The sequence below is a fragment of the Pogona vitticeps genome, chromosome 12 (assembly GCF_051106095.1).
Source record: "Pogona vitticeps strain Pit_001003342236 chromosome 12, PviZW2.1, whole genome shotgun sequence".
NCBI classification, from domain to species: Eukaryota; Metazoa; Chordata; class Lepidosauria; order Squamata; family Agamidae; genus Pogona; species Pogona vitticeps.
The window spans coordinates 24,564,403-24,586,220 of record NC_135794.1 but is presented as its reverse complement, the minus strand read 5'-3'; the positions used below and the strand labels follow the sequence as shown (position 1 = coordinate 24,586,220).

Below are 21,818 nucleotides of genomic sequence, written 5' to 3'. Positions count from 1 at the left end.
CATAAACTTTAAAAAAAAATGAACAAAACAAGAAGAAGAGGGGGGAATTCTGCCAATTGAAAGTTTCCCCACCTCTTAAGAGTGGGAATTCAGCTCCTTCCTTTTCTCATCTCTCATTTTAGGAAGTAATCCAGCAACCATTTCACTTCCTGAGTGGGTGACCAGCTAACCCATGTACGTATAACCTCATCATCCTTTTATTTGTATATGGCTTTTTCTGCAGGGCTCTTCCACGATTACAAAGGCAGAAGAACAGAAGCAGGAGCGTCTCCTGAATCAGCCAGCCATTCAGTTCCACATTTGTAACATGCTCCCTCTGAACCATTATAAATAGCCTGAAGTATTATCAAAGCATGGCAAGGGAAGTGATCAATATTAGTCTTACTGAATCACCACCGAGAGGAGTGTCACTAATTATCCTGTTAACCGAATCCAGAATCTTAAAATCGAAACAAGCGGTAGTCCTAACGGTTAATACCACATGCATGTCCCTGAGTGTGGCGTCTAAACTTCCGGTTTGTAGAAGAAATTACCAGTGACCTCACGGTCTTGGTCTGTAATGGGGACTGTTTCCTGTCATGGTTGTTGCTGTCGACTGTAATTGTTTTCGAGGAGTCTGGCTCCCTCATGGGAATCTCAACCTCACCTTGCAAGCCCAAGATCTCCTGAATAGCAGCATCACTCATAAAGGCATTTCGAAAAGAATGAATATGAAACTCTTAAAACTAGATCATTTGCCCTCCAGAAGTCAACTCTTGTCTGCCTCTGAGGGGGCTATTATCAAATGTCCCTGGAGCATTTGCCAGCAGACCTAGAAAAATTACTCATTTCTGCTTGTCTCCCTGTGAAGGACTTCAGCTACAGGAAGAGTTTTTCCAGAAAGCATTAAATGATCGGCAAACAAACTTAGTTGCCAGCATGTGTGTATGGTATTGGTTATTTTTTAATTTGGCCCTAAGGAATGTCTGCAGGAGCTACAACCCCAGTCACCAGACTTGCCTTAGTTGTGGTAAATGATTAATCCTGACTCAATGTTGAATTGTCTGAGCTACCAATTTACTGCCGAGTTCAAACACATCGTTTTGCCCATTCTAAAGCATGGGAAGAAAAGGCAGGCATTGCTCCCAAGAAATCCATACCTGATTTTGATGCACAGGACGGAGCAATCTGGCCATTTGGACACGTACACATGTTGGGTCTCGAGCAAAATCCATCTCCACAGGAATGCCTACAAATAGCTGTTTAAAGGGTGGGGGAAAAGAAAACAGATATCAGCCAAGGAATAAGCTTGAAAGAGAACAGCAGGCTCGTCCACGGCTCTGATAAACGGCCCTGATGACTGCCTTGCCACAAGCAGGGTCTGGACTCAGAGAAGTCCTGATAAAGAAGCAGCCTGGGTTTTCACACAGACACGGCTTCATGCCAATCACTCACCATTCCCACGACTAGGAGATGTGGCTTTAAAACACAAATTAAAAAGCAGTAAACCACAGAAATTTCTCAATCTCTGGTCCCTGTCCATTAAAAAAGTTTCATTTGTATGAGCCTCCTCTGCAGACTAAACATGGTTTGGCTGAGATAGTAATATACTAAATTAATTATAAATCATGAAAAAAAAAAACTTACGGACTATACATTGATTTCCACCAGGTAATGTTTTCCAGCCCGGACAGCAGTAGGCATTGTATCGTGATCCACATACGTTGGGTCTACATGGGGAAAAAATTGGTGTCATTTTCTAAAAGCCATGATCATTTACTTATATACACACCTACAGCGCCAAAGGAGCGGGTTAGTATTCCTGAGCAGTGGTGTTTATTTACAAGACAGAAGGATGAGTCTCCAGACATTCCAACAGAGCTCAAACAGCTCCATGCCAAGGACCTGTTTGTGGTGCCCAATCAACCACGTAAGTGGCAAAGATAAGGACTCCCTGGGTGGCAGGAAGGTGGCAACTCTAAAGGGTTCAGCCATAAGACATCTGAGCGTGGGGAGATTCAAATCTGTTCTTCAAAGACTTACAAATGCAATGCACTTGGACCTGCATAGATTGGCTGATTCAATCCTCCCGCACATACACACACCTTTTGGTAAGTTTAAAGACAGGGCACTATAAAACTTGACACATACACCCTTGCTCCCTGAGTCACTCTCAAGAAGAAAAGAGGATGATTTTGGCCCAGCTTGCTCATGTACAAAAATGACAACAGTTACTGTTTGTTTGTTTGTTTGTTTGTTTGTTTGTTTGTTTGTTTGGTTGGTTGGTTGGTTGGTTGGTTGGTTGGTTGGTTGGTTGGTTGGTTGGTTGGTTGGTTGGTTGGTTGGTTGGTTGGTTGGTTGGTTGGTTGGTTGGTTGGTTGGTTGGTTGGTTGGGGCTTTTATTTTCCTTTTTATGTTTTGTTTTGCTTTGTGATTTTTTTTCAGGGAATAAGGATTAGAAACATTGGGAAGTTGTTTTTTGTCCTTTTTAAAAAACAAACAGGCAATCCTTTTACCCTGGCTGTGTGTCTGTCTATGGTGTCTCATCAAGAGAGCCTAACCTGACAAGAATGAAGAATTAGCAAGTCACCTTCACCCCTCTGCCGTAAGACTGCTGCTTCAGCTCCCATGGAGCAGTTCACTCCATCCAACAGTTTGCTAAAGCCAGTTCCGGGGGGGGGGGGGGTCGAGAGAGGCTAGCCACAACAGACTGCCTTTAGACTTCAGCAACGTACCACACAGTCAGAACACCCTAAACACATCTGGCGCTCTCCAATTATCAGTGCCAAACATGCTCCAGTACTTCATGCCAATAAGGTAAGCAACGATTTCTTTTGCCCTTGTTTCCTGCTTGGGGAAATGAGATTTTATCCATACAGGAAATACTCTTTGTTGCTAGCTAACAGTGAAAGAATATGGTTGTTTTACATTTCAGTATAGAGAATACTTTTAGATCTAGAGTGGCAGGCTGACCAAGAGAAACAGTTTAAGAGTCAAATCACAGATTAAGACATACTTTTCTTCCTCTTACAACAGCTGTCCCTCCGGACATGCAAATCTTTCAGTGCTACATTCCTGAGACATCAGATGTACAAACAAACAAAAGTGCTATCTCCCAGCTGACTAATTACAATTCAGAAACAAGCTAAATTTTCAAATGCAGATTGAGTCAGACTCAGTGGGACGTTTAATTTAGATGGGTCCCAACAGGTCCAACAATGAGTTCTAGGCCACATCGGTCAGTTGAAAAGTTCAAAAACTCCCTTTGCTAATCACGGTGTCATGATCCAATAAAGGTACAGTATTACCCAACTCAGAGGTTTTGGTTTATACACATAGATCCCATGACTATTTTAATTAACCTTTGAATGGAATTGCCCATTACAGCTATTTAATAACTGCAATTGGCTTAAGACACTGCCTCATGGAACTTTGCAGAAATGTGAAATTTAGGTGACTCAAAAAAATCTTTTGGAGCCCAATAAGAGATGGTCAAGCAGGGTCAAATCCCGGTTGTATGCCTTCAATGTTCCCCATTCTTTCCCATTTTGTGGTTGTTGTCTCCTCTCCCCCTGCCCCACTTACCCCATCAACCGTCTCTTCCCTTGCTTACACACACTCAACCCCAGCAAAAATTTAATTCAGAAAAAATGTATGTGTGCGTGCGCACATACACGCGCTTCTCTAATCAACATGACAAAAGATGCAACTGCTACAGAATTCATAACAGAAGGAACAATACCCAGCTGTCAACTCAGATGAGCTTGTCCTTGACAGCGAAGGGCAGGAAGGTCCCACCAACCAACACAACATCAATGTCAAACACACCACCGCTGCTTTGTTAAGGAGACCACAACAATAGACTAGTGGAATTGGGGGGGGGGGCTTTCCGTCAACAGCAAAGCTCTCGTTAGCTATTTCACCCATTGACAAGAAGCCAGAAAAACTACATTTTGTTTCTCTGCATCATCCTCTAGAAACTACCCAAGGAACAAGGAGTCAGTTGTTGTTGTTTTTTAATTTTATATCTTCTGCCTTGAGAGAACCCCTTTTCACATTAATTGGGCTGCCAAATAAACTTTTCCTTGTCTACTCCCCTGTGGATTGTAAAGAATTCTAGGGCACACTCTAATGTGCGCGCGCGCACACGCACACGCGCGCACACACACACACACACACACACACACACAGAGAGAGAGAGAGAGAGAGAGAGAGAGAGAGAGAGGGTTCGTGGAGGGCATTGTTTGGTGTCACTTTGAGTTAATCTACAGCAAGCATCTCCCCAAGAACACTTCAGACAGATCAACCCAGTCCAGGAATGAATGGCTGTGGTGGGCAGGCTTCTCTTTCAGAGATCAGGGCTTATTCTTAAAACTCCCTCCTCCCCCACCCACCCCCAACAAAAAAAAAAATGACCTTCCCGCAATTCTTTGCCCAGTGTCTGGATATTCCTTCCCAAGGTTCCACAGATTTCAGAGATCCCAGAACACATGGCTCAAAAGTAACCTGGTTCAGCGGGACGTTTCCGTTAAAAGATACAACCCAAAGGAAAATGGGCAATTAGAATATCCCAGAAAGGGCCTCCTAGAGGCGGCGATGGGGGGGGGGGGGAGAAGGACGACAACAAGGAGGGGAGGACAGATCACTCACAGGAAGTGGTAGATGAGACTGTCCCCCAATTGCCCCTGGGATGACCCTTCCCAACCAAGCAGAAACCAAATTCTGGGCACAGGACGCTGCCCATCCCCATCAAGGTCCCTGAGCAGGAGGAGGAGCACCAGGGTTTGGTCCAACGACAGGCAGGCAGGCAGGCAGGCTGGGCTGCGAAGGGGAAGCATTCCACCAGAAATCCTGGCCCTTGCCGGCGAAGGCTGGCAAAAGCGGAGGAGTTCAATAAATTAATCCTCGGAGGCTAGACAGAGTGGGAAGGGCAAGTCTGAGAATACCCGAGAGCAGCAGCAGCAGCAGCAGAGTGACAGAGGAAGTCTGAGACAGGCATGGGATTAAAGGGGCTGGAAAAGGCGGAGCAGACCCGATGCCGGCACATAAGAAAGGGCTTCTTTTAGAAAGAAAGAGAGAAAGAAAGAGAGAAAGAGAGAAAGAGTGAGAGAGAAAGAAAGAAAGAAAGAGAGAGAGGGGGGTCAATGGCGGATTTCTTTTAAAACGCACCATTCAAAAAAGAGAAAGGTATCACGGATCACAGGTGGAAGGCTTGCTCTTCCAGGCTGCTCAACCCAGACACAGAAACAGGACTCTTTCTCAGTGTCTGCGCACAGAGTGGAGGCCTCCTTTGAATGGGTATCTCACACAGCCCTTTTCTCCATTTTGGCAGTAAAATCAATGCCCAATGGGAGCTTTCGTACAACACTACAGTTCTTCCTTTTGCCAGAGGGATGAACGGGAATGCCTTAGACTTTCACCTGTAGACTTCAGCCTGCAGGTTCATCGGACATATGTAATCGGACATATGTAACTAAGAATGTTAGCCTAATTTGCACCTAATAAAGAGAGTTGTGGGGTGCCATTCTCTTTATTAGATGCCAGATATGCTCTGTGAATGGCTGGTTTCATAGTGAACTTGTCTGCTACAGGAGGGCTGAATTTGCTTAATTTAAAGCTTACATAAAAGGGCTGTCAAAGAGAAGCACAATTATTCGGGACAAAGAAACATCAATCCATGGTCTCTTGGTGTCAAGGTGAGGATCAGGGTGAAGAGGAGAAGCCGCTGCTCTCATTCTGTCTCTGGGCCTTTTAAATCTAAACAGACATCTGGCATCCATTCTGTCCTGCTGTGTTTTTTTTAAATAAGATCTACTCTTACTTTCCCCCCTGCAGCTAACTTTTACAATGCTCATCTTGCTAATCATGGTTTATGTTTTTAAAACTGAGAAGTACCGAAGCTAAAGGCTATCTGGGCATCATGACAACACTGCTCGAATCCCCTTCTCTGACGCAGATGTATCGGGATCCCATTTCAGTTATGCACTACCAGATGAAGGATGAGGCCTCTGCTTTGCCAGAAGCAGTAAATTCACTTTGAGTATTGCCTAAAATTTAAAGGAGCGATCTAAGGTGCTCAGCATATTTGGGGAGGAAGGGGAGGCCTAGCCTTCAGCACCTTGGAGAGCTCCCATAAAGTTCGCAGTAAAACCCAGAACAGACACATTGCCTCCATGAATTCTCCGTCGTCAACCCCACCACCACCGTGGAGAAAAGGACACCACACACCAACAGATTGTCTCATTATTGCTTTGCGTAACCCATGAATTAAATAAAATGAATAAGCCACACAGGGATGCAGGTGGCATGTGAGTTAAAACTGCCGAGCCACAGGACTGTTGATCAAAAGGTCGGCAGTTCGAATCCACGCCACAGAATGAGCTCCTGTTGCTTGTCCCAGCTCCTGCCAACCTCGCAGTTCGAAAGCATGCAAATGCGAGTCAATGAATATGTACCACCTCGGCAGGAAGGTAACCGTGTCTAGTCATGCCAGCCACATGACCACGGGAAGTGTCTGCGGACAAGCGCCACCTCTTCCACTTACAAACACGGATGAGTTGGGCACGACTGGACTTAATTGTCAGGAGGAACCTTTACCTTTACCTAATAAGCAACGCACAAACCACAAACTCCAAAAGACACAGATTACAAGCCAGAATGTGGCATGAGGCATATAACAAACAGAGCAGCAGAGAAACACAGGTTGCCAAGAAAAAAAAAGGACTCTCTATCAAGGAGTGTTTCCAAACATCTTTTAAATGTTGGGAGGGATCCAGATGAAGCTCCACCAGCAGTTGATTCCAGAGTGTTGGGACCACCACAAAGAAAGTCCTGCTTCTAGAAGCTGACTTCCTGGCCTCTCTCAGGGTGGCAACCCACACGGTTATGGCCTGGGAGGACCTAGTGGAGCAGGGGGACGTACCTTCGGAAAAGACAGAAGAGTTGGAACAGGTGACATCTTATTCCAGATCAAATTCATCCCGAGGTGGTACTGAAAAGTCACAAACAGCTTCCTCCCGACGTGCAACCGGCATGTCCACAGACAGAGCTGCCTCCAGTACAGGAGAGCGGGAAAGATCAGCAGGAACTCGGATGCGCCTACGAGGGTCCAGGTGCTAACTGAGTGATCCCCGTTCACTGGAAAGCTAGGAACGGCACTTTAGCAAAGAGGAAAGTTCTTCTGGACCAAGATGCCGGCTCACATGTCTGCCATGACCAATTTTTCTTGCTCACTTTTGGGAAGAAGCAAACTCTACCTTTAATCAAAGTAATTTGTCTCCCTTGTAATCTTCTTTCTTATAAAAGCCAGTTGTTTTTACAATTACCGTAATTGTCCTATGATTATGGGACGGAGTCTGGCTCTCGCATCATTATGACTTAAAGCAGTGACATTCTTGAGGGGCCTGAGAAACTCTCAGTGTAGACAACATTACACAAGAAAAACCAACAACAACTCATTTGAAACAGGACTGGGTCCTCCGGGCGGGCAAACCAGACTGGGTGCCCACCCACAGCTAAGCAAATGTTTTTCTTATAAGGGAGGTGGAGATTGCTTCTCTGTCTCCTAAATCTCGAGGCATTTTATAAATGGAAAGAGTACATTCCCCATGTGAAACAGACCTCTAATTATGCGTCATTTTTCTTTCTCAGTTTCTCCCATGCCCATGCAAGCTAGGTTTCCAACTTCTACAATCCTGCAGGAGGACTGCTAGATGTCTCCACGGTTTAGGTACCTGCCAGAGGTTGGGTTTGAGTCAACAGTGGCTACAGTGAGGATAAATGCGAGGTGTGCCATCCAAAGAGGCAAGGGAGGGGGGCTTAAGCTTCAACAGCACCTTGCAGAAATTACAAAAGCCCCCAAGAGTGTATTTCTCCCTTCCTGGGTTCGCACTAATAGTTGGATGCTTTTGTAATTTCTGCACACTGACAGGTGTTAATTTCAGCAGCGTAGGTTTGATGAGAAAGCAGAAATAGATGAACCATGTTGTTGCTTAACTTGGGCAGACGAGACATCCATCACTGGAGAGCAGGTAAGAATGACACAGTGAGGAGTTTAACTCCCAGCCTCTCTGCAGCTACAGACCCCAACCCCTGAGCCCTCCAGCAGTTAATAATAATCTAAGAGCAGCAGCGCTGGAAGGGACCTTACAGGATCACCAAGTCCAGCCCGTGTCAAAGAGGCACCATGGGGGAATCGAGCTTCCAACCTCTGGCTCCGCAGCCAGAGACCCCAACCACTGACCTTGCCTTACAATGACTCGTGCCGTTAGTCTTCTAGCCCAATATGACCAACTCCGGTGGCAGCAACATCTTTCCAGTCCTAGCCCTGCCTGACGATGCTAGCGCTTGAATCTGTGACCTTTTGCTTGCGAGGCATGTGATCAGCCTCTGAGCCACTCGCCCTCCAGAGCACAGAGGCAAGGCGCAAACAAGAGGCAAAACATCTGTGGTGGGCATTAGCATGGCAACGATTTAGTACAATGTGTCTGACTGCGCATGGTACAATTTGAGGAAATATACTTTTAAAAACCCTTGTCCACTCTGTGCCCTTTTTATTCTTCTCTTGACGGAGAAGGCTGCGCATGGTAGTTCCAGCATCCTGCCTCCTCCCAGCACACAAGAAAATTAAGAGGCAGAACAACTGGGGATTCTGCAGCTGTGAGGCCTGGATGGAAGTCAGGAATTCAAAATGACACACCGCAGCGCCAAATGCTTCACTGAGCTCAGTTTCTATCACACTGAGAATGGCCAAATAGGGTAACTGATATTGCTCAAAACTGAAGGGACCTCTGAGAAAAGCAACAGAAGTTTCCTATCACTGCTACAGGGAGGAGACCGAGGGGTGCCATTCTCACTTCCAAGAAAACACATACAAAGCTGTTCTTAGGGCACGTCCTTTTGTCATCCCACGTGCCAACAGAGAAACAGACTCTGCATTTGATACACCACCAAGCTCCCTGCATGTTAAGCTTGGAAAGCTTAGCTTTTTGGAGCTTAAATCCAATTATTAGTCTCAACTAGAGTAGAACCAGCTGCGGAGTAGCAAGTCAACCCTTACATAAATTCTACTGATTCAATGACCAGTCCACTGAATCAATGGGATTTCCATCCAGCAACTCACTCAACCGGTCTACACCAGCTGGGGCTACCAATTGTTTTTAGGCCGTTCCATTATGCCAAGCTCCAGCATGGTGGAATTTCTCTTCTCTTTGATGTAAAACCAAATGGCCTCTCTTTATAGCTTCACCAGAAAGAAAGAAAGAAAGAAAGAAAGAAAGAAAGAAAGAAAGAAAGAAAGAAAGAAAGAAAGAAAGAAAGAAAGAAAGAAAGAAAGAAAGAAAGAAAGAAAGAAAGAAACAAACAAACAAACAAACAAACAAACAAACAAACAAACAAACAAACAAACAAACCCGGGTGTAAGAGTGACCAGATTCACAAGATTCTGCCGTCACGCTCCTCCCTCAAAGACACTCAACCAAGGGAGATGTACACAACACAAACCAGTTACAATTTGTACTTAAGTGAACAAGCAACACGTTGCGGAGTGGCCTGCTGCCAGGGATACAAACAAGAAGTTTCACTTCAGTGACAGCTGTTGCAAAAAATAAGGAAGCCAGCCTTGCATTTCCAAAAAAACAAAAAAAGATGAATCGTCTAGAGGCTGTTTTGCTTAAGCCTCCTTGTGGGCTCAAACGATGCTCTGATGACAGGTGAGGGAGTCGTGTTACTTAAGGTGAAGGGAAACGGCTCGGGACCCAAGCCCAGGCGGGAGGCTGCCTTCTTGAGCTCCATGATGGAAGAAATGGAGGTAGGAGAGGGAAATCTGGGATCAGAAATGTGTGGCCTTCCGCCCGTCAGGGGCGAGAAAGTTTGCCAGCTTCCTACTCTGTGAGATGTCAGGGTTGAAGAATGAGGACATAGGGGTGGCTTCTTGTGATATAACTGGTGGGCCCCCTTGTCACAACCGCAAAATAGAATCCATGGCTAGGCTGCTATTTAGACAAAGAATGAAGAACACAGGGAGACAGAATCATTTGGCTCAAGCCAGCCCTGTCTGCTCATTTCTGGCTTCTCGGTTAACATTTCCTAACGTTATGCAAAGTATCCGTTATCTACAGAATCTAACTATTCCAAAGCACCACAGGGCCTTTTTTTCCCCCCACTTGCCATGCTCATCTTAGGTGATCCAGTCTCAGTCACTGGAAAGATAATCAAAAGGATCCCCCGGTGCTTATGGGGTCGAGCCGCTGTGATATCACAGGAGTTGTGCGAGAGTGAAACACCTCAGGTGTCTCTCCTGGACTGTTTCCTGCACGAATGCTTTGCCTCCCATGGACATGCAAATTTCTTCTCATGAGGTAGCGAGTCCTGACATCAGCTGGGAACGAGGAGGAGTGCATTTCCACCCACTGAAACCATCACAGCCGTACAATCCTGTGGCCCCAATCCCCCTGCAGTTTTTCTCCCCAACAGAGTCATGGAGAAACACAGCCAGGCTCGGAGATTTTTGCCGGTTCGCTGAGATCCCACAATGAGGAGTGATGGGCATTGGGATCCCATATTGTCCTGAGGGTCACACTCTCCTGCATCCCTGTACCAACCAATAATAGTTAGCAAACTCTTTCTTCAGATGGCGATGCAAGCATTTAGCCTTTAACTCTACTGTCTTCTTCGTTCCCCATATTCAGCCCAAGCGAAGTTGCTGATGTAAAAAAAAAAAAAAAAACCAATCTTCCTCTGTCCCCTTGGCAATAATCCGAATCTATCTCTGCACGTATGATCTTTGTTCCACAGGGTCCACCCCACTCCACGGCCCAAAGGTCTTGAGCTCCCTCCAACGAATCCTCCTTTGCTCTCCCTTCACATTTGGCACCAACAAAACCACCAAGGGAAAAAAGCATTCCATGTTTTCTTGACGCGTGGGACATAAGGGAAGAACTTCATAACAGATCTTAATGCTTAGGCAAAAGTTTACCAAGGAGAAACCCTGCTTGAGCCCTGTGTTGCTTGGTGGCATTCAACCCTTGGTTTATTTTCAAAAGCCCTCTGCCATTAACTCAACCCAGGGTTCTGCAAGAGCAGTCTCTATAGTGGAAGCCTACTAGGAAGGGAGGGAGAGAGGGAGAGACAGTGGGTGGAAGACAGAGAGAATAGTGGGGAAGACAGAGACATTAGGAGGGAAGACAGAGAGAATAGGGGGGAAGAGCGAAAGAGAGGATCACAGACAAAGGGGAAAGAGGGGATAACGCCCCTTCCAGCACATGGTCATACTAAAAAGGTCTCATCCAGATGCCAACCCTGCCTTTAGGCAGGCAGGAAGGTACTAGAGTTAGGACAGGCTTTGTGGTGGCCCAATGCCTCCTTCAGACACTGAGCACTATAAATATTCAGGCACTTTAATCTCCCAGGCTTTTGTTTAAGTTAGACTAATTACCTCTGCTTATTGTTGTTGCTGCTGCCATACATAGGTTTGCATTTCGTAGACCTTTTATTCAAAAAGCAGAGCCATGGGTTTTGACATAGGACAGAATTTTCACACCCTGACTCAAATTATATTTTATTTATTTGCACTGGGTTGGAGCCAGACCAGGTTAGGTGGACTTAGATCCCAGGGCCTCTTGAGTTCAACTGACTCAGTCTCCATTCAAAACATTTTCCATGAATAAAATACCTCTAAGTCATAGTTATCTTGTTTCAGGGGGAGCAGGGGGCTGAACTCAACCAATCTAGCTTTGAATTAACCCCTTTGTAAATAAATTTTTAAAACAGTTGAGCTGAGGATCAAGGATTATATCTCCTCTGTTCAAGAGAAAACAGGACCGATAGAACATTTTAATCAACAAGCATCACAACACAACACTATTCACCAACACCTTGGAGCAGGCAGACATCTCAATAACAAGGCCTGAACCTCCATAAATATGACTAAATTCCTGGCTTTGATCGTAGGACCAGTAATATTGGCAAACAAAATTCTACAGAATGCATATTATTTATAGGTATATATAAATAATATGCATATATATATTAAAAATACAGTTATCCAAACATTCTAGTTATCCAAATACAGCATGAACCTTTTTACAAGTATGTGACTGTTTGGTTATCCATCAGTCAGTTCAAGGAAGCTTTTCCCGCCACCTGCCCCCACCGTTCTAGATTTCTGCTCATGTTCTTTGAACTGCAGGAAACATACAACATAAACAACTAGACTACTTCTTGACAAATGAGTCATTGACAAATAGATGTCAAGCTAAATGGCATACACTTCCTGGCATTTTCATGCATCGCTCCCTATTCAATCGGCCTGATGCCATCCAGTGTCACTCGGGTGCATAGCATTGGCAAAAGGGAGTGGAGGAAACCAGCCGGCCAGGTGGACTGGCCAGCAACAGCCTGAAAGCAGCATTTGAGGGTTTTTATTTCACCCCCACCTAAACCAATATTTACCAGCATGGTAAGTCTGATTTTCTTCAGCAAGCTTTTAGTGGTAAATATTGGTTGGAAAAGGAAAAACCATAAGCCTTAATTATAAACTGGGATGTTAGGGTTACCGCTGGGATATTCAAGAGACCAACTCTTAAGAAAACAAGTGGGATTTGAACCGCAGAAGTGAGAAGAGGCTGTATTTCAAACTATGTTTTGCAAGGAAAAACAGAACAACATAGCAGTGCTGGAGAAACATATGACTATTCCATTTTCTTAATTTGTGTAAGTTGCCCCAGTTCCGAGAATCACGAGAGGGACAAGAAACTATGCTTGGAAAAGTTACTTTTTAAACAATAGTTCGTAACGTAGCATATCTTGTGGCTTGCTGGGAGGGGGCATTCACAATTAATTTTAATTATTATTGGGAAGATCTAGATTTTAAATCATTGGGATTAAAGGGTTGTTTTTTTAAAAAAACTTTACTGTTGGAATTCTGCATTGTGCTCATTGCCCTGGTTATTATTTTCAGTTGGCTTACTATATTGTATGCATTACTTTGTAACGTATTTCAAATTGCTAGAATAAATACGATGTTGGTGGTACATGCTCTCAAGAGGCTTCTGACTTTAAATGACCCTAATAAAGGTTTTGAAAGATTTTCAAGAAGTGATTTTTTTTTACATTGCCAACCCCATTATGTTTCCACAGCTCAGCAGGACTTGAACCCAGGACTCCTGAGACCAAGTCTACTATACCACACTGGTCAGCGCATGGCCCATTCTAAGCAGCCTTATAAACCTACACTTATAAGTGCCAGAGCTTCTGCTGAAAATGTCTGTATGTTCCACTTGCACAATTGGAAACCAAAACTTTGCAAGGGATAAGTTTATTCCTTCAACAGGGTAACTTCGGAATTTGGAGCACTCTGAGAACTAAAAATGAGTATTGTCACTAAATTACAGAGGACAAGTATCAGCTGGTTCGTGTCTGCTGTAGTAGGTTCTCGGGTTGTTGAGACGACAACAAAGAGCCAGTGTATTTTGTATCACAGCCCATGTTTGCAGCCTTTAGAGGTTTTCTTTGAGTAATTAAAAGAACTCGCCTAGTTACTTTTGGCAAAACAAGTAAACAGTTATTTATTTCAACTATGTTGCAACAATAACTGTTAAGAAATTGCTTCTTGGATACATTATTACTAGTTCTGCTGTTTAGACCCTGGTTCATAATAAGAGCGGACCGTATAAGATCCGGAGACCATCATCAGCATGACCTAAACATCTCTTTGGTTCTTCCACCCCGTAGAGAGGTGTTTTAAAATGACTACTTCAAAACCATATACTGTACACCACGGCCATCAAGAAGGGATCTGAGCTCGAAATGCCTTTTCAAACTTTTCAAGAGACTCTTCTGCTCATGTGCTTAAAAGTCAACCCAAAAATGTTCTCAAAACAGATGGGAGATTTCTCTCTGACCGCCCCCCCTCCACCCTCCACTTTACCCGCCTCCTGCTCTTTCTATGCAAACTACAGTTACATGAAAACAAAAGTCTACCAGCATCTGCTAATGATTTATACTGTAATTCTTAGGTCTCGGAATATATTTGTACTTTGGAGAATGAACTAAGGGGTTTTTGTCTTTAGTGTACACATCTTCTAATAAAATTTTAACATTATACAACTGAGGCTAAATACATTTTGCCCAGGACAGGAGAATTCAGCAGGCTTTTAAAACCTCTTCCCCTTGGGAAGGACCTCAGCAAATTCTCACTTTATCTGTAAAATTCTTCCTCTGTAAAACTGCTTGCTCTTCCCCTACATAGTGCTTAAAGGAACACAAAACACACCAAAACATTATATATATTTGTTTCCAAATAAAAATCCAATTTGGCTTTAAATAATTGCAACTTATCTTCAACTTTTTTTTCATTTATAAACATTTGGTTTAAGAACAGTTCAAGATTTTTGGTTATGACCCAGGAAATCCCTCCATCTAATCTATTTTCTAAAGATGCTTGGGGCAAAAATAGGAAGACGTCAAATAAGATGGACTTGATCCAATAAAGGCAGCCACTGGCTTGAGTCTGTCAGACTTAAGCAAGGCGATAGATGATAACACCTTTGAGGCTTCACTGATTTGTAGGGTTGCCATATCTTGGAAGCCACTTGATGGGACGTCACATGGAGAAGGGTACTCAGGATACTGAGTAAGGATCAGGATGTATTCCAAAGTGCCAACCCACTTTTAAAATGACGTCTGGTCCTGTTGACAAGAACCATTTCAAAGCCGGCAGGGACCAGCCCTCAAATAAGGGTCCAGCTTCTTCTCTTTAGAGCAAGAAGAGGATGGTTTTAAAAATGGTGGCTGGTCAGGGACATCGGTCTGATTCTGATTCTTCTTTCACCCCCTCCACTCTTCGTGCCATGGGCAAGTCAATGCACATTCCTGCCTGAGGAAAAACAGAAGATGGTACCCCCACCCTCCACCCCGCTCATCTCAGATACAGAAGCTGTTTGCACATGAGAATGTGTCTTGCACGGCACTCAAGGTCAACAGGAGCTCGGAAGGGCCCTGTGTCCTGTGCAGATCTCTTTCAAAAAAGGGGGGGAAACAGTCCGGGAGCTCAGGGGGAAAGTTATATGTCCCCCTCCTAGCATTTGCCACCTGAGGAAGCTGCCTCAACCAGCCTGCTTAGCACACACCTGCTCTAAGACAGGCACAGAATTCTCCAGCGGGAGACCTGGGCTACCTATCACCTGACAGTGGCAAGTACTGTACAAAATTTATCTTCCATGCTCTTCTGACATTTAAAATGCAGAATTTACACCGGCAGCCACCCTGAATTAGCAGCAAATGGTGGCTGGGTCCTTGTAGCCACCCAAATGCCCAAAATCCACCGGAAAACAGGCCTACATGGCAGGGTCAGGAGGAATGTACTGGCGCCAGGGTGAGTTCTCTGAATGCACTGAAGCATTGAGAGCACATAAAAGTCTTCCTAGAACACCAAGCACTTTACATGCACTCTAAGCATGTGTTACATACAGCACTGATGTTACCTGTCTGTCATGGGTTTGGAGGGAAAGTTCCATCCTATGGGGAGTGGAAGGCGGGACATCAGGAGGAGGGGCTGTACTGTATAAATATGAGATGCTGAGAGACACTGAGAGACACTGGGTTGTGACGAAGCAGCAGCTGGGAAGAAGAAGCTGTTGTGGGAGTCTGTGTGTCAGACAGGGTACTACTGTGTGTCAGAGTACCAACCTGATAGGTTCAGGTGTCTGTTGGTTAGCCAGAACTGATAGGTTCAGGGTCTGTGCTTCAAGTTAAGGGTTCTGTGTGAACCAAACTGTATGCTTGTATGAGTGAGAATAAGCCACGTTACTTTATTTTATTCACCTGATTATTTATTTTCCTGTGTGTGTATTTAAAATAAACCTTATTCTTTTTATTGTTTAAAAATCCATCCCTGGTCTGTGTGACTTCTTAAAGGGAATGGTTGGTGGCAGCTTAGTAACTGTGTGACATATCCCAGTAGGTCTGGGTTTGTCACATTGATTGGTGTCCAGCGTGTGGGATACGACTAGTCCAGTTGTCCAGTGGTCCAGCAAAGCCTTGGCAAGTGTGCCCAGAGCAAGGGGGGTCTAGTCAGGGACAGTCTGAGGCGCGTAGGTAATCTTCTAGGTGTACCTCACGGGGAGGTGCGCTAGTAGAAGAACGTGCCAACTGGGGAGACTTAGATTAAGGTGCTCTGAGGCAGCCTAGTTTTGGCGGGAAAAAGCTGAGGCAAAACTGCGTAGCAACAGCGAGCTAGCTTGCCAGCTGAGAGGCCCAGCAGAGGGGGGGTAGGCTCTGACTCGATACTGTTGCAAGTTAAGTGCTGAAGAGCAGCAATCTCTACGGAGAGCTGGTTCTGAGGCAAGAAGGAAAAAAGTGGTCGTTTTATTTTGAGGCTTGACTTTTAAAGCAGCCTGTTCTGAGGGGGGATTATGCCCTTGACTCGAAGCCAAGTAGCAGACATGAGTGAAGTGAAAGACCCCCAGATTGACCAAGGTTCTGAGGATGAATTTGGCTCAGTGCAGGGTGACAGCACAGGAGAGCAGAACCCAGAACTTAGAAAATTGCTCATAGCCCAACAGCATGAACTGAGGATGAGGCAATTTGAAGTGGAGGAAAGGTTAGAGAGAGAAAAGATGGAGGAAAGGGAAAGAGAGAAACAGAGGCAATTTGAATTAGAGAGAGAGAGAATGGAGAGGGAGGAAAGATTGGAGAGAGAGAGAATGGCGTTTGAATTAAGAAAATTGGAACTGGTGAACAAGAACAATAATAACAATAGGGATTCTGAGGGAGGCCAATTGTCTAAGGCTGACCTGAAGAAATTCCCTGTGTACCACAAGGGAGATTGTCCTGAGGTGTTCTTTTCCTTAGTGGAAAGAGCGTTTGTGGACTTCTCAGTGAGGGAAACTGAGAAGATGACCATCATGCGGTCTTTAATCAGTGGTAGCCTGGCTGAGGTTTATGCCGAGATGCCTGAGGAACTGATGAAAGATTTTGCAGAGTTTAAGAAACTGGTGTTTGCCAGACATGGGATAAATGCAGAGCAGCTGAGACAAAGATTCAGGTCCCTCACAAAAAAACCAGAACAGACTTTTACCCAAGTGGGGGCCCAATTGGTGAGGCTGCTTGAGAAATGGCTATCGCAGGAAGGGACAGAGACCTATGAGCAGCTTAAAGATTTGATAGCGCTGGAACAGTTCTATTCAGTCCTGCATGGGGAATTGAAATTCCAGGTGAGGGAAAGGAAACCGAAATCTGTGGCAGCAGCCGCAGAGATTGCAGATTTTATTTCCCAAATAAGAAAGCCCTTGGGTGAGGGGAAATCTGTAGGTAAACCCAAAGAAACCTACAGCAAGTACTCTCAGGGACCAGGGAAAAGCCAGCAAGGGGGAGGGGCCCATGGTGAAGGGAAGCCCTCAGACATGAAACTAAGACCTCAGATTTTGGAGGGAAAACCAAAACAAGATGAGAGAGAATCAAAATACACCAGAAAATGTTATTTCTGTCAGGGAAAGGGTCATCTAATCTCAGAGTGTGAGAAATTAAAGCAGCTAAAAGGAATGGTGCCTCAGAATTCTAGTGGGACCAAGCCAAAAGCTGTGTTCTGTGTCCAGAAAGAGCAAGGCTCAGGGTCACTGAGGGAGCCTGTTGCCATGGCTACTCAGTCTGGAACAGCTACCGCTGCTGATCAGGCTGAGGAAAATGGTCCTCTTGTGGAGGTAAAACGCTGCTTGCTGGTGAAAACAGATTCTCAGTTGTTTGAGACAGCCGGGGTGGACGTAGGAATACTTGACCGTCAGTATAGGGGGCTGCGGGACACTTGTTCCCAGGTAACCCTGTGCCATCCAGATATTATTCCTAGGGAGTTTATAATCCCAAATGAGAGCATGAAGGTGGCAGGGATTGAGGGGCAGGTAATCTCTCTGCCAGTAGCAGAGGTACCTGTCAACTTTCAAGGCTGGAGGGGAGATTGGCGGCTAGCAATTTCATCGACTCTGCCAGCAGCCGTGCTCGTGGGAAATGACCTGGCTGAACATGTGAAACGGGTGCTAGTGATTACACGCTCACAAGCCACCACAGGGACAGTTCAGGGGGGTAATGATGAGCCAGAGGCGGAAGCAGAGGGGAGTTCAGAAGCTGTGGTGGAAACCTTAACCACAGACAGCAGATTTGGACAGGAGCAAAAGGCAGACGCCACTCTCCAGAAGTGTTTTGAACAGGTGACTGACGCCCAGCTAACACCTGAAACCCCAGTGAGATTTCTGGAGGAAAAGGGGATTTTATATAGAGAAACCCTGAGGAATATCTCAAAAGGGGGAGATGGGATCAGAAGTCAGCTGGTGGTACCTGAAAAGTATCGCCCCATGATCTTACAAAGGGGTCACTCTGACATGTTTGCTGCACACTTAAGGGTGAAAGGGCCCCTTGATTTGATCAAACAAAATTGGGAGCAGATCACCCAGGATGACCCACAAGACGTTGTAACATACATAGACACCTTGATGAATGACCTAAGGAGAAATCTAGAGCTGGCAGCAGAAAACCTGCAAGCTCAGAAGGTCAGACAGAAAACGTGGTATGACCACAAAGCTAGAGAGAGGCACTTTGACCCAGGGGAGGAAGTGCTTTGGCTTAGGCCCTGCAGAGAGAATAAACTGCAGCTCAAATGGGCAGGACCATACAGGGTCATTTCCAAGATGTCAGACCTGAACTACCTTATAGAGCAGGAGGAGAACCAAGCAAGGAGGGTGGTTCATGTGAATGCCCTAAAACCCTACTACAGAGGGGAACAGAGGGTTCTATTTGCTATAAAAGCAGCTGAGAGTGAGGAAGCGGAATTGCCCTTCTGGGAGGGTAGAGGGGAAGTAAAATACAACCCAGAGGAGGTAAAGATCAGTCCTGCACTCACCCAAGACCAGCAGCAAGAACTAAAAATGCTGCTTAGTAAATATCAACAGGTGTTTTCCAACAAGCCGGGGATAGTGAAGGGAGTGATGCATCGGATCCACACAGGGGATGCACCCCCGCAGGCAGTATCCCCATACCGAGTAACGGGACCCTATAGGGACAAGGTGCGGAAGGAGCTGGATGAGATGCTTAGGGAGAACATAATCGTCCCCTCTTCTAGTCCTTGGTCCTCTCCAATAGTCCTTGTGGACAAGCCTGATGGGAGCATTAGGTTTTGTGTTGATTACAGGAAATTAAACCGTGTAACCACTCCTGATGCCTACCCAATGCCCAGGCTAGACAACCTGATTGAAACCATAGGGGGTTGTCGGTTCATCTCATCATTGGACCTGGTAAAGGGATATTGGCAATTAAGAATTGATCCCAGGGATCAAGAAAAGACTGCCTTTTGCAGCCCTTTTGGTCTCTATGAGTTTCGAGTCCTGAGCTTTGGTCTCAGAAATGCACCAGCCACATTCCAAAGGCTGATGGACCAGACCTTGGCAGGGCTCAGTGACTTTACAGTGGCCTACATTGACGACATAGGGATCTTCAGTAATACCTGGGAAGATCACCTGATACACCTGGAGTTAGTGCTGCAGAGGTTAAGTGCAGCAGGGCTAACAGTAAAGGCCAGCAAGTGTCAGCTGGGTAGCCCAGAAATAAAATACTTGGGTCACATGGTAGGGGGAGGAATGATAAAACCCCTGGAGGCCAAAATAGAAGCGGTTCGTGATTGGCCTAGACCCAACACCAAGAAAAAAGTCAAATCATTTCTTGGGTTGGTGGGCTACTACAGAAAGTTCATCCCGAGGTTTAGCGAGATTGCGGCTCCGCTGACCGATCTGACGAGGAAGAAGGCTGATGACCGCATCCCGTGGACCAGCGACTGTGAGGCGGCGTTCCAGAGGTTGAAGGAGGCGTTAATCAACTATCCTGTCCTGCGTGCTCCAGACTTCGACCGGGAGTTCATCATCTACACCGATGCGTCTAACAGCGGGGTAGGAGCAGTTCTGTGCCAGGAGGATGAGAATGGTGACCAACATCCAGTGTCCTACCTGAGTAGGAAACTTCAAAAAGGTGAGAGACATTTGGCAACCGTGGAGAAGGAGTGTTTGGCCATAGTCTACGCGATCCAGAAGGCCAAGCCTTACATCTGGGGAAGACATTTTATTCTGTGTACTGACCATTCACCATTGCAATGGTTGAAGACAATGAAAACCCACAATAGCAAACTTATGAGGTGGGCTTTAAACCTACAGGACTATGACTTTGAAGTGAAGGTGGTCAGAGGGTCAGTGAACTGTGTTGCTGACGCCTTATCAAGAAGACCTGAAGAATGAAGACGGCGAAAGAAACATGGACTATGTGTATATAATGATGACAAAAAGTAAATGTACCTGGTTTTGAATTTGGTTTGTATGAATAAAGGTAAATTGATGTAATGTATATGGTAAATGTTTAAATGTCTAATTGCTATGGTTAACTTAGAGTGTAAGGATAAGTAAGTATTATATGGTATGTATAACTGTTGTTGTATGTTTTATTCAGGTTGTTTTTTTGGTGAAAAGCACGTTAGCTTTCCCCCTACAAAACAACTTATAAAGAGGGGAGGTGTTACATACAGCACTGATGTTACCTGTCTGTCATGGGTTTGGAGGGAAAGTTCCATCCTATGGGGAGTGGAAGGCGGGACATCAGGAGGAGGGGCTGTACTGTATAAATATGAGATGCTGAGAGACACTGAGAGACACTGGGTTGTGACGAAGCAGCAGCTGGGAAGAAGAAGCTGTTGTGGGAGTCTGTGTGTCAGACAGGGTACTACTGTGTGTCAGAGTACCAACCTGATAGGTTCAGGTGTCTGTTGGTTAGCCAGAACTGATAGGTTCAGGGTCTGTGCTTCAAGTTAAGGGTTCTGTGTGAACCAAACTGTATGCTTGTATGAGTGAGAATAAGCCACGTTACTTTATTTTATTCACCTGATTGTTTATTTTCCTGTGTGTGTATTTAAAATAAACCTTATTCTTTTTATTGTTTAAAAATCCATCCCTGGTCTGTGTGACTTCTTAAAGGGAATGGTTGGTGGCAGCTTAGTAACTGTGTGACATATCCCAGTAGGTCTGGGTTTGTCACAGCATGTTGGGAGGTTTATTCAAAACTGATTCTGTTCTTTGAAAAGGAAGAACGAACACTGGAATCATCATAATCTGGTAGAAAGTGGTGATGAGTCCTTTTCCTTTCTTAATCAGTGCAAGAGGACTTGAACTACTCTGAGGGATACCCATTAAGCATGAAAGATGTGACCCAAAAATAAGTAAGAAGGAAAGAAGATTTATGAATTACAATTGTGCATTACATCACTGAACATTTATCTACAAACTCATTGAGCACTTTTTTTTAAGTGACAAAGGGCAGACTCAGATAAATTAATGCATTTATGCAAGAGTTCACTTTAGTTAAGAAGTGTAACAGTTGGATCATTACTGCCTCATTACAAAGTAAACAACTACATAAAAGAATATAACATCCTTTCATTGGGTGAGTCTCTGTTATAGCTCAGACATTGCTTAAAATCTAAACCCAGCTTTAAATGATTTCCATGTTCCTTGAGTGTAGCTTTTTCTTGCTATTGCTATCTCTCTCTCTCTCTAGTGTTTAAGGGAAGGTTAGGGACCTCCATCCGATGGGGTTCCTCCTCTAATTCATCAGCTTCTCGGGCCTCTATTGAGCACCGAGAGGACAAGTGCTCTCTTCCTATTCTACCAACCATCAGAGAGAAGGAAAAGGTTTCCCAGTTCAGGCAGCTATTCTTTAGCCTAACCAGGGAAAGGTAGTTTGTAGCTGGTGCCCGCCTGAGTGTGTCAGGAGAAAAGGACTGACAAAAATCAGGGTGTGTTCTCTTGGCAGAGGGA

General features: G+C 45.1%; 2 protein-coding genes across 4 annotated transcripts in view; one reads left to right on the top strand and one right to left on the bottom strand.

Moving 5' to 3' along the window:
* The window catches only part of FBN1 (fibrillin 1), a 146,038-nt gene that overhangs the window by 121,396 nt on the left and 2,824 nt on the right, over positions 1 to 21,818 (bottom strand). For all 3 annotated transcript variants that reach the window (XR_013538980.1, XM_072982080.2, XM_072982083.2), the window contains 2 exons: positions 1,627 to 1,709; positions 1,140 to 1,238 (listed from right to left, as the gene is read on the bottom strand). Coding sequence is in view for 2 of the 3 variants with exons in the window: in XM_072982080.2 (XP_072838181.2) it covers positions 1,140 to 1,238; positions 1,627 to 1,709 (182 nt within the window). In the remaining variant the exon portion in view is untranslated. The remainder of the gene's footprint in view (positions 1 to 1,139; positions 1,239 to 1,626; positions 1,710 to 21,818) is intronic.
* Positions 15,437 to 21,064, top strand: LOC144584609 (uncharacterized). The gene is made up of 2 exons (XM_078381007.1): positions 15,437 to 16,558; positions 16,625 to 21,064. Exons 1-2 carry the CDS (start codon positions 16,392 to 16,394, stop codon positions 20,247 to 20,249), a joined length of 3,792 nt encoding a protein of 1,263 aa, XP_078237133.1. The 5' UTR covers positions 15,437 to 16,391; the 3' UTR covers positions 20,250 to 21,064.